The sequence below is a fragment of the Bubalus kerabau genome, chromosome 11, assembly GCF_029407905.1.
Source record: "Bubalus kerabau isolate K-KA32 ecotype Philippines breed swamp buffalo chromosome 11, PCC_UOA_SB_1v2, whole genome shotgun sequence".
In the NCBI taxonomy this organism is placed as follows: domain Eukaryota; kingdom Metazoa; phylum Chordata; class Mammalia; order Artiodactyla; family Bovidae; genus Bubalus; species Bubalus kerabau.
Genome location: NC_073634.1, coordinates 69411274 through 69426967, shown reverse-complemented (window position 1 = coordinate 69426967; position 15694 = coordinate 69411274). Strand labels below are relative to the sequence as shown.

General features: G+C 41.8%; 1 protein-coding gene across 2 annotated transcripts; it reads right to left on the bottom strand.

Annotated features, from left to right (window-relative positions):
* Positions 1 to 5933: 5933 nt before the first annotated feature.
* On the bottom strand, positions 5934 to 15430 carry PNO1 (partner of NOB1 homolog). Of its 2 annotated transcripts, XM_055540514.1 has the most exons (7): positions 15116 to 15425; positions 14739 to 14888; positions 12472 to 12555; positions 12221 to 12281; positions 11864 to 11981; positions 7374 to 7444; positions 5934 to 6482 (listed from the first exon to the last, which is right to left on the bottom strand). In XM_055540514.1, exons 1-7 carry the CDS (start codon positions 15320 to 15322, stop codon positions 6415 to 6417), a joined length of 759 nt encoding a protein of 252 aa, XP_055396489.1. In that variant the 5' UTR covers positions 15323 to 15425; the 3' UTR covers positions 5934 to 6414. The 2 variants fall into 2 exon arrangements, with proteins under 2 accessions (XP_055396489.1, XP_055396490.1); XM_055540515.1 differs by lacking the exon at positions 14739 to 14888 and having other exon boundaries at positions 15116 to 15430.
* Positions 15431 to 15694: the final 264 nt, after the last annotated feature.

Genomic DNA, 15694 nt, shown 5'->3' with positions numbered 1-15694 from the left:
TTTGCCCGAAGATGTCTCGGGTAACTTAATACTTTGTGTGATTTAAAAGTAGTGTACCACGCTCCGCCAATTGATGTTATTATCCCTTCCCTTTTCTGCAAAGGTACTATTGGCTGGAAGAAAACATTCTGGTTAGCTTTGTAGGACTGTAGTCTTTCCCTATAATAGATTTTTGTAGAAAATTGGTTTTATACTCTGAGTGGGGAAGGGCAGGTCGAATCAAGGTTGAAAGCATCTTAATTTTGGGCACGCCCGCCTGCCACCGCTGTTCCTTCAACTGAGTGCTGCACGCCATGGGCTCTGTCTGTGAGAGAAATCCCGGTGCTTGGTGTCCTTGCATGACATGGAGTTTTGCATGTAGATCAATTTAAAATGTACCTCTTGTTTACATAATTTGCATAATTTTAAAACATAATGTTGCCAAACTTTGGAAATGTTAACGTTCAAACTGAAAATCTCCACCTGTAACTTTCTCCCTCTGGATGAGTGCGTGGCTCACAACCCCAGCCAGTGGCTTGATCTGTTCCAGTGTCAACCGCCATGTGCTCTGCTTCAAGAGGGGAGCTCGTCTTTTGTGAATTTTTTGTACATAAGTATTTGTTACAGATATTTTAGCAAATGCTTTCTATTTCTCTTGCTTGTGCATATCTTGGCTGGCGTTACAGAAAAAATAGTGCAAACATTATTTCCTTACTGGGGAATGAGGGTTTTTTCTTTTTTTTTTTTTTTTTAGTGTGTGTGGGTGGGTGGGGCGGGGGGATGGTTTATGTTGAATGTTTAGTTTTTCTTCTGCATGAAACATCATGTTGTGGGATCTTTAGGAAACTTCATACTGTATGAATAAGGAAATAAAATATTTGAAACTTGATTGAGTGTATCTGCAGTGGTCTTTAGGCTTCCCCAGCCATTGTGTGTGTGCGCGTGTGCTGTTACATCTGACTTTTGCTACCCCGTGGACTGTTTGCCCACCCGGCTCCTCTGTCCATGGAATTTTCCAGGCAGGAATACTGGAGTGGGTTGCCATTTCATCCTCCAGGGGGATCTTCCTGACCCAGGGATCAAACCTGCATCTCTTGCATCTCCCGCATTGGCAGGTGGATTCTTCACCGCTAGCACCGCTGGATAGTCTTTCTTCATTCTTTTAGGTTGTTTAAAAACTTTGGTAGGTTGATGTTTGATCTTTTGACTATAAACCATAAGTAAGTCTGCCTTGTCACTGGGTGAAAACACAGGTCAGTATGACCTGGAGAACCCAGTCTGTCACCCTTCCTCTCCTTCCAGCCTCCCTGCTTCCTCTGTAGGCCTTTACACCCTCTTTCCTGACAAGGAATGCTTCTGAGGGGTTCGGCCATGTCGTGGTTCAACAGGAACTCTCCTGGCCACCATTTAAACACACTAATAGCATCGGATTCTCCTTTTACCCCAGTCTTCTTCCATAACATTTAACCTCCTCTTATCTGATTCATTTTGTATTTATCTTCCCTGGTTATTCAAATAACATGAATGAAAGCTCCCTAAGGGCAGGCGTTTCTGTCCCTTGTTCACTGATTGATAGGCCTGGTTGTCTAGATTCTGCCTAGCTCTTAGTGTTTACTCAATAAATACTTGATGAAGTAGGAAACACCTTGTTTCTACAGGTTGTGATATTAAGTTTCTATTCAGTACTTTTGTTACTCTTCATAAGCATTAGTATTGGGACTTTTATTCATTCAACAATTTTGTAGGGTTCCCACGCCATGCCTGCACTATAATGAGGACTTGAGAGTCTTGCGACAGGTAAATGATGTACCTGGCCCAGATGACATACAGGCTCTTGGTGTTTTATACCCAGAACACCTATATTGTCAGGCATGCACTAGTTATGAGATACTAAACACTGGGTTCTCTGACTCTTCATGGGTTAGTTAAGCTTAAATCAATAGGTAACATTTCAGCTCTAGGTCTCCCTTTCTTTCCTTAGTTGTGATGGTGTTAAGAGTAGAAAAGATGACTTAAAGTCAAACAGCAGTCCACAGAATGGGAGAAAATACTTGTAAATCACATATCAGCTAAGAGATTGTTAGCTGGACTGTGCAAAGAGCTGCACTCAGAAACAAAGAACCTGATGAGAAGATGGGCAAATTACTTGGATACTTCTCCAGAGGAGGTAACATAAGTAGCCAGTGCCAGAAGAAAAGATGTTTAGTATCACTAGTCATTATGAAAATGCAAGTAAAACAAGATGCTACTTCATTAGAATTGCCATTAGCAAAATAAAGGTAAGGATATGGAGTAGCTGGAATGCTTGTGCATTGCTGGTGTGGATATCAAATGGTGAAGTCACTGAGGAAAATGGTATAATGGTTCAAAAAAATCAATTAACCGTGTGTGTTTAGTCCCTCAGTCATGCCTGACCTTGCGACCCCATGGACTGTAGCTTGCCAGGTTCCTCGGTCCAGGCAAGAATACTGGAGTGGTTTGCCATTCCCTTCTCCAGGGGATCGTCTCAACCCAGGGATTGAACCTGGTATGACCCAGCAATACCACTTCTAGATACTTACCCAAGAAGTTCTAGGGACCTGCAGAGGTATTTGTGCACCCACATTCATAGCAGCATTAGTCACAATAGCCAAAACTTGAAAGCAACCAAAACATCAGTGACGGATTGATAAGAAAAATGTGGGATATTATTCACTTATAAAGGGAAGGAAATTTTGACACATGCTGTGTAACATGGATGAACTTTGAAGACATGCTAAGATAAAAGAGCCAGTTCCCAAAGAAAAAATACTATATTCAATTTATGCAAGTAACTGGAGTCATCAAATTCATGAAGACAGAAGGTACAAGGGTGGTTGCCAAGGGCTGGGAGGAGGTGAAAATTTTAGCGAGTTGAGTGTTGAATGGGTACAGTGTTAGATGGGGAAGATAAATGTTCTGGAAATGAAAGGTGGTTGATGGTTGGAGGAGAATGAACTTAAATGTCACTGAGCTGTACAAATGGTTAAATGGTGAATCATGTATAATTTGCCACGGTTTAAAATTTAGGGTAGACAAGATGGTAGAAAAAGAATCTCGGTTTTTCTGTCCAGGACTTAGAAAGAAATGGTGTTCAAGCTCATCATATATGTCTTGAAACAATTCTTAGTCTTCAGAGATTGCCATATGCCCAAAAATCTCTCATTACATTAGCTCACATTTTAAGCTAAGGTCCATTGCCACTTCAGCCTTTCACTAACCCTTTTGGTTTAGTCATTTAAGCTGTGTCCGAGTCTTGTGGCCCCATGAACTGTTTCCCTTTCCATGGGATTTCCCAGGCAGAATACTAGAGTGGTTGCTATTTCTTCTCCAGGGGATCTTCCTGACCCAGGGATCGAACCCACATCTGCATTGCAAGCAGATTATTTCCTCTTGAGCCACCAGGGAAGCCCTTGGGCATCATAAATCTGACAGCTAAGTGGATCAAAATAGTGAATCCTTGCTCTCCCAAACCTCAAGATTATTGGTGTCCCTGAATAATAATAGTTTCTTTCACCAAATTAAGTCACTGACATTTGTAGAATATAAGCATTTTACAAGTTATAGAATGGTTATGTTCATCATCACTGTATACTCAATATTATCTAACATTAAGCATGCTGTCCCATGGCTCTGGAATCAGGAAAGTTATGTCTCTTCCCCAGGGCTCAGTGAACATAGCTTTCTTGTGTAAATAGGATGAGAACTGGCGTCCAAATCTTCTGGAACAATAGGAGGAAACACCAAAGTCTCTTCCCTTATCAGCCACTAAGAAAATACTCCTAGCCAGTGCAGCAGTAAATATGTTAATAAACTGTTACATGATGTTATCAGAAGTTGTACTACATACTGAGAATTGAAAGATCAGAGGCTTTAGGGTGGGAGGCAGACACTAATAGCAGGATAGCATGATAGATGCCATAGAAATATGGATCAGCATGGCTAAGGTTTTCAGTATTAGTTTCCAGGCCTTAGAGAATTTCAAGAAATGAACTACCAGATCAACTGCCACTGTCGTGTAGTCAAATTGACTAAATTTCTTTACTGTTCCATTCTAAGAATGGGTAAGGTGGTGGTGGTGGTGCAGAGGTAAAAAATCCGCCTGCCAGTGCATGAGACGTGGATTGGGAAGAGGCCTTGGCAGAAAGTGAAGAACTAAAGAGCCTCTTGATGAAAGTGAAAGAGGAGAGTGAAAAAGTTGGCTTAAAGCTCAACATTTAGAAACTAAGATCATGGCATCCGGTCCTATCACTTAATGGCAAATAGATGAAGAAACAATGTCAGACTTTATTTTTCTGGGCTCCAAAATCACTGCAGATGGTGATTGCAGCCATGAAATTAAGACGCTTACTCCCTGGAAGGAAAGTTATGACCAACTTAGACAGCATATTAAAAAGCAGAGACATTACTTTGCCAACAAAGGTCTGTCTAGTCAAGGCTATGGTATGTCCATTGGTCATGTATGGATGTGAGAGTTGGACTATAAAGAAAGCTGAGCACCGAAGAATTGATGCTTTTGAACTGTGGTGTTGGAGAAGACTCTTGCGAGTCCCTTGGACTGCAAGGAGATCCAACCAGTCCATCCTAAAGGAGATCAGTCCTGGGTGTTCATTTCAAGGACTGATGTTGAAGCTGAAACTCCAGTACTTTGGCCACCTGATGCGAAGAGCTGACTCATTTGGGAAGACCCTGAGGCTGGAAAAGATTAAGGGCAGGAGGAGAAGGGGACAAGAGAGGATGAGATGGTTGGATGGCATCACTGACTCAATGGACATGGGTTTGGGTGGACTCTGGGAGTTGGTGATGGACAGGGAGGCCTGGCATGCCTGTGGTTCATGGGGTCGCCAAGAGTTGGACACGACTGAGCGACCGAACTTAACTGAATTTGGAGTAGAAAATAGCAACCTGCACCAGTATTCTTGCCTGGAAAATTCCATGGACAGAGGAATCTGGTGGGCTATAGTCCACAGGGTCACAGAGTCCAACACAACTTTGAGCACACACGCCTCTAACATTTTGTTTCTCTTTCAAGTCCCAAGCAGTACTAATTCCCTATTGGGCGGGGATGCTTGATCAGGGAGAGGCTCAACAGTATCCCAGATTTTAGCAATTGCCAGAGAAATACATTTGCTCTCTTACTGATAATTCTAACTATGTAAGAAAGTTTCAAAAGGAAATGCAAATAATACCAAAAGATAACTTCAGTTTAGCATAGAGAACCTGTGTTTTCCCAATCAAAATTATGCTTTTTAAAAAAAATTCAACATAAAATGTTATAGTTACCAAGCAATAGTTCATTTCAGTCCAAGCACTCTGAAAACTGTGGACCCATACCTCAGAAAAGTACACCCTCAGTGGTCAGAGTTTTGTATCTGATTTCCTAGACAAGGCATGGGGAGTAGGCAAGTACCTGCTGAAGCCTGTGCAGACCAACAAAGTGCCAACAAATTCCAACTTTCCGAAAAGATAGGAGTAAAATGCTATCATACACATACTCTCTCCATGCTGCTGTGCTGCCAAAGGATAAAAAAAAATATTGCTGGGACATTTCCAGCCATTTCCCACTGGATTTCCACTGTAATACTAAGTATATCTAATACCAATGCAGTGTACAGGCTAGTTCGGGACAGTGGCATATGTAACACATAGAACTCTTAATACTTAATACTTGTTCTAGTTCTTACATGTACTTTCTAATTAAAGTTCAAAGTTTTGGTCAAGGGTTGTGGAGATAATATACAAGAGAATACTATCACAGTCACAATTGAATGAAGTGAGTTCCTTTCATTAAAAAATGCATAATATGAATCAACATGTAGGCAGATGCTTCTTAAAACAATCTATTACATTTGCAGAATATAATAGTTTTCTTAGGGGTAAAAGTTCTTCTTTACATTTCACCTTACTACTTAGAAGAAATACACCCAATACTGGTAAGGTCTGACTGCTTTTATTGAACACTTATTTTTACAAACTGCAAAAACAGGTGCAAAGATTAGTCTTTCTTACTTCACAGAGTATATTCGAACTGCTGTTTATGACCTGGGTCTAAAATATTCACACACCACTCACTATTAAGGGTCATAATTCAGACAGATTTTCTGAGATAATTCTTTTAATTACAATTGACAGAGAAGAAATGTTTATAAATTTAGAAAACAAATTTATAAATAAAAAACTCAGAAAATAAAGAACTGTTGCTTAAAATAAGAGGTTCCCCCCCAAATAAGAGGATTTGAACTATGCAAACCTGCTACATGTGATTCAAAATGGAAACTGATAAATTATACTTAATGTGCTAGTAATAATAATGGTTCCCATGACTGACAAGCTCTTCACACAGTGTCGGGTGACCACGTGTAGAAGTCAAGTCTTTTTCTCTATAGAGGTCAAAGATTAAAAGTCCTTGATGTGAAATCAGAATCGGTCTGCCGCTCTGCTAGCCACAGCTCGAATATTGCCATAAACCTTTGATGGAGGATTTCCTGCAGGAGAAAATAAAAACGCTTATCTTCACAAGTATATGTACAGATGCTACATGGACAATAGCCTGCAACACTGCCTAGGACTTTTTCCCATTGGATCCTCCTTAAATCAACAAAACAGCCATAAAGAAAACCATATAAATAGTCTCCCAAAACTTTTAAAATCCTAAGTGCCAAAGACACCAGGTTGTCAAAGTATTTCGAAAAGCAGCTGGTCCAGTCAGACCTGGGCATGCGTACTAAGTCACTTCAGTTGTGTCTGCCTCTGTGACTCCATGGACTGTAGCTCACCAGGCTCCTCTGTCCATGGGATTCTCCAGGCTAGAATATTGGAGTGGGCTACCATGCCATCCTCCAGGGGATCCCCCAGACCCAGGGACTGAACCTGCATCTCTTATATCTCTTGCACTGGAAGGCAGGTTCTTTACCACTAGCTCCACCTGGGAAGCCCCAGCCTTGGACACCACAGCGAATTCCGTGTTTTCCCAACAAGCGCTATAGCCTGCATCTCTGACCACAGGTGACAGTACTTCATGGTCCGAAGATGGGACCAAGTGGGTAATTAAAACGACTGATGCTAATCAGCAGCTCCCTTTTGGCTGAACCTAAAACACTGCCCCCTGCTACTCTGGAAGGAGTCCCAGTGCGTCTCCTCAGGGGGACACAGCCATGATGTAAGCAACGTGATCCAATAAGCCCTTTCTCTTGGGCTCACAGATGGAATCCAAGCAAAAATATTCCAGCTTCCTCTCTGGGCCAACACTTGCCAACCCCAAGAGTTTCTGCCTGCTACCTTTATCAACTGGGCCCTAAACTGAGATGCAGTGTGATCTGAGTTCCTAAATTCTCTATTCCTTTAGAGAAAACAGCAGAGGAAGAGACTGCAGTTACCCAGAATGAGGTTGCAAATGGCGGTTCTTGCCATCTTGATATTTTGAAAAGAACCAAGGATGTGAACTTTCCTGCAAGAGATAGAGTGAGACAAGTTAGCCACAAAAAGCATTTCCTTAACTAAGTCCCATGATCCAGAAATTCTGGAAAGATGACAGATGGATTCCTAAATAAAGGTGGCGGTAATGGCCCAACACTGTAAATATACTACCATCCACTCTGAAAGGAAGGATTTTATGGTAAGTGAATTAAAACCTAAGTTCTTCAAGATTCTTGGTGAATAATGGCTTCCCTCCATTCAGTACTCTGCATACGCTCGGGCTTTATATACATGTTCTCATCATTTAATCCTCACACAAGCTTTATTAGAAGTTATTCCCACATTACGGATGAGAAAGAAGTTGGGAGAAATCAAAACACTGGTCCAAGATGATACACTGGCAGAACTGAGATTAGATGCAAATTAGATGCACTAACTATACTTAGTTAAAATAATTTGGATTTCAAATGCAAATATTTCTAAAAATGATCTAAATTTCTTCATCACTGAGGATTATCCAGACCCTTTTTACCGTGCATTCCTTGCTGAATGGCTCCAATTAGACTGATATTATAGCATTTGACTTTTTTGAGCTCACCTTCCAAAATATCAGTAAACTTAGGAAACTGAAGCCAAAATCTACAGGGGAAGAACCCTTTCCTAAAGCAGAACCCTCTTCACACCACAGGTTCAGACATTTCTGAAACGAGTAAAACCTGAGGCTAAAAACAAGAGAACAAGTTAAAGTCAGTTCAAGATGATCCCCAGGTTTTCTTCCCCACTCTAGGCAACAGGCAACCATCCAACTACCCTGTCTTTTACTCCAGTAAAATTAAGGTGGTAAGCTGCTCACTGGAGAAGGTGAAAGACTTGGGGTCTCGACCAGGGGCACGAGGCACAGCAGAAGTAGGAAGACCATGACCAGAACGGAGGCGATGTCATGTGAACGTCCGCACAGTGAAAGACAACTGGCTTCCAGACATGTGTCAGCAGAAGGACTGGAGGATACGTCTCAGGGGAAAGTGGCCTCAATGGGAAAGACTAAAGATACTGACATCAGGGCTTCCCAAAGGAACAGCCTGGCAATCACCCAAGTGAAGCCCAACAGTCCACCAGTCTCCCCCACCCCCACCCGCAAGCACCCCGAGCCCAGGGTTTCTAGTCTACTTTTTATGGTCCCACTTTTACACAGGACGCTCTCACTATAAGGAATCAGAACCCGAGGAAAGCATCTAATACAAAAGAGTAGGTGGCGTGACCAGCAGGCAAAGAAAGCGGTACAGAAACTTCTGCAGGGAGAAAAGCAGAACAAAACTAGTGAGATGAGAAAAGCAGTTTTCACTCACTCATGAATCAAAGACAGGATATTAAGAAAACTGAATCAAGATTAAGAAGTTACTAGAAGCAGCTCTGAATGAAAATCATTTACAAGAGTGGAAGACATCTTCAAAACCAGGTTTCACCAATGTCCTTCCTATGCTAAGCCAGCTCCGGGACCATCTGTGCCACCAAAACAAAGCGGGACAAAGAATCCAAGAACCGAGGGGCTCAAACACCGAAGGCCACAAAGGGCAATGGTGAAAAGCCAGGATGGCAGCTGTGGGCCAGGGAGAAGGGAACAGTGCTTTGGCAACAGAAACCTCCAGCAGAGGCTTCTAAAATGTCTGATATGTCTGAGCCCACCAAGAGGAGATACAGGTATAGCTTTCTAGTCACTGCAACACTGAGGAAGCAGAGAGACACATTCAGAATTATTTCTTCATGTGACAACAAAGGTGCAAAGGACAGATAAACAGGATACTATCTGGTTCAGCTGTTAATACTCCAGTACCAATTTCATACTCAGACCATACTGAGCGTGAACTGAACAAAGCCCACAGAGTACAGGGAAAGGCAAGCAAACTGGCCTGCTAAAAGGCTGACTGAGGGTGGAGATGGAGGTGGGGATGAAAAAGTACAAGTCTTCCTCTTTCACAGGAGAAAATCAACAGTGAATCTGAGGAAAAAAAAATGAAGCTGGTATGTAGAGATATTTGGAAATAGAGATAAATAATGTTTAAAGTTTAGCTAGAAAATCTCAGTTTGAAGACTTGAAATTTCCTCCCTCAGAGGAGGTGGAAATGGAAGTAGACAGTGGCAAGTTTAAGTATGTGTATATGTAACTTTGATAAAACTCTGTAAAAGTCAGGCACGAAAGATGAGGAAATAGAGAAGCAAAAACACATACAGGGTGAGTAGTTTAGCTACTAAAACAACCAAAGCTTCAGGGCAGTAGTTGGCATGGGATGTATGTAGGTCTTCAGACATAGGCAGCATTCTTTCCCATTCGATATACTGAATGTATCTGGAACAAATGGATGTTAGTTTTATATTGTGTTCACATTCTACTCTGCCAGGTTTTCAGCAACTCATCAAAAAGAACATTTATGGGTGCACAGCAGTCCATCTTATGGCTATGTCATAATTAACATGAGTTGCTGCACACATGGATTTCCAACTAGCCTACCTACAATAAAAACTGCAGGACGGTATATCTCTTTGCTGGTACTTGGCACTGGAAAAAACCTACTGCTAACCACCAACAAACTGGAGAAACTTGAAACCACATGCTATCTAAAAGAAGTCATGCACTCAAGACTACATACTGTGTATTTTTACCTATATGAATTTCAAGAAAAGGCAAAACCCTAGTGACAGAAAGGAGATGAGTGACTGCCTGGGAATCGGGAGGGGCTGCAAAGATGCACAGGGAACTTTTGGGGTGACACAGCTGAGTGTGGAGGGGTCACAGTAATATAGAGACTATATGCCAGAATCTCAGTGAGTTACATACCTAAAACAGGTGACTTTAACTGAATGAAAATCATACTGTAATACAGCTATTTAAAAAATTAATTTGACAAGGAAATTTTAACCCAAGCCTTAGAAGTAATACTTGGTGGTGGTTTAGTTTCTAAGTTGTGTCTGACTCTTGCGACCCCATGGACTAGCCTGCCAGGCTCCTGTCCATGGGATTCTCCGGGCAAGAATATTGGAGTGGGTTGCCATTTCCTTTTCCAGGGCATCTTCCCAGCCCAGGAAGCAAACCCAGATCTCCTGCCTTGCAGGCAAATTCTTTACCATCTAAGTTACGAGGGCAGCTTTTATAAATTATAAACTTAATATAATGTCCTAACAATAATTAGAATTACAGCAAATCAGTTACACTTTAAAACTTCTAAATTAAAAAACTATTAGGACTGTATATGATATTTCAAAGTATGGTACACATTTCAAAATTATTGAAATTTCTAGTTCAAGAGAGCTTTTCCCATGACTCTGGAGCCCCATCTCCAGGCTCAAGTCATGAAAGGTCAACGCTGTAACAGACTTACCTTCAGGTAAACAGGGCCACCAATGCAGCGTTAACAGTTTTCCACTTAAGTATAAAAAACAGTCTAAAATTTAGATTTGAAAATAATAGTGAGCCCCTCAGCTCAGAGCAAAGATGAGATGACTTTAAATAAAATTATTTCTGGATTTAGTAGCAGGCAGATCCCTCCTCCTCACAGTCAACTGCTTCGTTTTCCCAACTTCTCGGCACTGTATAATCTCTGCGCCATCTGCCAGTAACCCCAAGCTGGTAACGGAGCGGCTTCACCCACAGGCAGAGAAGGGTAATCCCAGCTTGACTTCCTGCACCCTTATTTTAAGCCCATATCATCTTATTGATGTTCATATATAACTGCTCTGTAGTTTTCCCAACAACGTGCAATACTCATCTTCCCTTTACGAAAGTCCTTTATATATTCGTGCATGCACATGTGTATATATACGTTTGTTTTTATTTTTTTATTGAAAGATAATTGCTTTACAGAATTTTGTTTTCTTTCAAACCTCAACATCAATCAGCCATAGGTATACATATATCCCCTCCTTTTTGAACCTCCCTCTCATCGCCCTCCCCATCCCACCCCTCTAGGTTGATACAGAGCCCCTGTTAGAGTCTCCTGAGCCATACAGCAAATTGGCTATCTATTTTACATATGGTAATGTAAGTTTCCATGTTACTCTTTCCATACATCTCACCTTGTCCTCCCCTCTCCCATGTCCATAAGACTATTCTCTTTTTGAAGCAAAGACTCATGATGGCATTGAACACGTGTACTTCTTGCTCTCCTCTACTGATTTAATACGCTCCCGTGATACTATTTAAATATTCCCCTGTCATGTAATTTAACAGTGATTCTCAACATTTCCTTCATTGCAAATTGAGAAAAAAGCTATAACATCTAAAGATTTTTCTCAACTGAATCTGCTCTCAGAGTAGGTAACTGTTCAGCCAAAAGCATATCCTCACAAGGATTTAGGGGTTAACGTCATGCATAAATACAATCTTAATCACTTCTTGAAATTAGCAAAAGACCAAATGTAAATTATGATAATAGTTTTCTCAAGATCACATACTTACACGTCAGCTAAAACTATCCGCGTCCGGGTCACGTTCTCAATGGTGAATTTGGTTTTTCCTCCTTTGCCAGCAATTCTGCCTATTGCCCTGGACAGGTGGTCTCCCTTTAAAGGTTTAACTAAATGAGAAAAGCAAGACCTCAGGAAGGAAGCCATTACAGCATTACCCACTTCCACAGGTGTTTAATCATTAGCCAAATTTCCCTCCTAAAAGACACAAAACATGCATTTTTTAAAAAGCTGCTAGGAATACAGCTCAACTGATGCTACCATAAAGCTGAGAATCATGCAGAATACAAAGTCAGCAGTACAAAAGTACCATCCAGGAGTTCATACAAAAAGACCACCATACACTCACCATCTGTAATTTCAAAAGACTCTAGAAAGAGGTCATCCAGTCTAATAAGGGCAAGTGCGTCCTACAATACAGAAATACATACTATGAAGTGCTTCCATTCAAGGACCTGTGTGAGTGAGTGTTACGCTAACTCATAAATTGTAAAACTAGAACACTCAAATTAAAAAACAAAAAAAATGCCCAAATCTATCAAAACATTTATGTGGAGTGTTTTCTGAGCCCCCCATTTTGGCTATTATGAAATCACTCACCTCCACCTGAAACCCAAGAATGAAGGCTTTCACAAAATCAGCTGCTTTTGTCAGAGCGCTAACATCTTTAGTTTCTTTACAAGTCTGTTTAAAAAAAAAAAAGGTGGGGTAAGAGGCACAAATTATAGCTGGAAATGAAAACGGCAACATTCTAGCAAACTACTAGGACTGACCTTACCCATTATTGCAATTTCCTTCACCATCACCCTTCCCAATATATTCTCTGTGACCCAGTTTTTGGTGAGGTAAGTACTGTGTTTAGTTTTCAAAACAAAACTTGGCTAGCTCCAGGGCTGGGCAGTTCCCCCCAAACACTGTCAAAAGACCGACTGCACTCCATGGCTGATCTGACTCTGGAGCTACTGGCAAGATCCCTCCACTCACTCCCACTCCAAAGGACCTCCATCCTCAGTCCATTCCCATCCAAGCTGGTCCTCTTCAGTGCCATCTCCCCGGGAGTCCAGGGCTCACCTCCCGACTTCAACCACCATTCCTGTGCTGATGTTTCCTTCCCAAAGCAACAACTCTAGTACTAACTACCAAGAACGGCTTAAGCAATGATCCTGCCCTCAAAGATTTTATTCGATAATCACAGAAATAGGCGCTCTTCATGAAATGCCAACCCCTGTAAATGACATGACACTGCAAAGGTGCTTGACACACTATAGCTCTGATCTTCATGTCAACCTAAATTTAAGCAAGATAAGTACTTTTACATTAGAGGAAACTCAAGTACCAAAATGAAAACGTAAAATCTGAACATGGATCTGATTCCAAAACCATGAGTTCTGCTCTCCCACACAGACTCACAGTTGAGTTGAGGAGACTGCGTGCGTGTCTGACAACTTGGAAACCTTGCAGGGTTGTGTAACAGCACATTTAAAACTGTAGATCCCAGTCCCAATTCCATATGTGACCTCAGGCAAGTCTCATGAATGCTCTAAGCCTTAAGTTTTCTTATCTGTAAAATAAATTGGAACAGAAGAGCCTGAGAGGTCCCTACTAGCACTGATGACTTTGCCCAAGATACTCCTTGGCCAGTTTCCTCACATCTATTAGATGGGGTATGTTATCTGCCTCACAGGGCTGTTCTCAAGACCAAAATGACGTAATGCCTGCCAAAGCACCACTATGTGGCACACTCTGGCACAGAGCAGTATCAACAAATGTCAGAGGAGTCCAAACTGATGGTGCTGCAAAACATAATCAAGAGATTCTGACAACTTCTTTATTAAGCCTTTTATCAATCAGCAAAACATAAGTTTAAGCCCTGAAGACTAGACTGAAAAAATGGACTGACAGTAAAGGAGAAAGAACTTGAGCTAGACTCTAAAAGATGATGAAACTGAAGTAGGAAGGAAAAGGAAGTAGGGAAAAGGCCTTCACAGAGCAAATCCATCCATTAAGGAGGGACAAGGAAAATGTTCAAAGCAATGGTAAGAGGACTTGAGAATGAGACTCCTAATTCAAAGGCAAATTCAAATACTTTTATCTTTCAGAGATACTGAAATACCAAGATATCAATAAAAGCAGTGTGGTCTGGGAAAATTAATCTGGCTCTGGCAAAAAGGATGGAGAAGCAAAATGAGATTTAAAGAGAATAAAGAAAGCAAACTTATAAGCAGACAAGAAGTTCTGGCAGAAAACCAGAAAAACCTAAATGAAACTGAGAATAAAGAGAAATTCTGTCAAGTTCTGTATTTTAAACTCTGCCAACTATTTAAAACAGTGCCTCTCTGCTTTGCTCCATTATTCTAATCCCTCAACAGAAATAAGTCTTATAACAGCCCTGATAATGAATCCTTAAAATGGAAGATATAATTAATTTTGGTCACTGATTCTGATGCAAAATTGGAACCCACAGGAAAAAAACCCCAAAGTCTATTAATTTTAATTGTCCACCTCCTAGACTGACATCATGCAATGAATAAACAAATACTTTTACATAATTTACACTTACTCTCAAAACTTGTTTTTTCCTAAAAAGTAACACTAAAATATAGTACCTGTACTGCAGCAAGTACTTCGGCTGCTCATTTACATACTTCTGTTTAGGATAACCTCTTTGTTAACCCTTTAATCAATCAACACAGAACACTATTAAAAATGTGCTGAGACGCAGCTGGTATTTTAATATAATTTCAGGTCAAACTGGAAGAAACTCATTCAACAAGGTAAGTCCCACTAAGAATTCCTAGAAAGTCTGTTCTTTCTTCCTAGGACAGAAAAACCTCAGCATATTTTAAAGTGGTTAATAGTCTCCTTACTCTGATTTCAACATTCCTCGATTTCAAGTTAAAGCGTATCTGAAGTCCCAAATGCTCCACAATAGGAGTAAATATCTTCAGCCAGTTCTCTTTTAGTGGCGTGTATCTGTTAGCTGGGACTGGAATTTTCCTGGTTTCTTCTTTCCCACTCTATGATAAAAGAAAACACAACTCAGCAGTTGTTTAAAGGAATGAGGGTGAACTTGTAAAACGACAACTGATCCTCAAAAAGCCTCCTTTAATTGGACAGATTAAACACCAGGAGAGTCGCCGCTCTGAGCTTCACTCCAGAAAAAGCGTCAACGTCACCCAGAGGCCACCGGCCAGACCCGTCTCTGGCCCCAGCCCCGTCCCTGTTCCTCGGTCCCAGCCAGTACCAGGAACCCGTCCCCGGAGAGGGGCGGGAAGACGGGCCTCTTAGCGGGTCGGGCTTCCTCGGTGTCCATGCAGGTCGCGTCGCCTCTCTCCTCCTGAGTGGACGGCTGCTCGGCCTGCCGTTTCTTCGCCCGCCGGCCACCTCTGCGGGTGACCTGACTGAAGCCGTCCTCGGCCAACGGGCTCTGTGCCTCCATCACGCTTTCCATTCTCCAGACCCTCCAGCCCCAACCTCAACTTCCAGCTCCAACACGTGCGAGGCTGTACCACGCAGGCGCGCCTCGCAGGCCCCAACCTCCGCCAACCAGCCCCAGGGCTCCGCCCTCTTTCCTAAGCCGTCCCATGCGGGCGACCTAAAGCGGGAGTTTGTGAGTGTTTGTTGGTGAGGGGGAAGGGCTGTCCTAAAATATGCCTGATTCTTAGGTTCGCTCTCTGCCCCCACCTCTCGCAGTCAGCACGCTTTATAACACATAATCTGTATCTGTAAGAAAGGCAATAGGTAAAGCCATAAAGAAGTTTGTGTTGTTGGGGAAGGAAACTCTTGTGTGCCTGCACTAGAGCATCCGGCATTATCTGAGAAA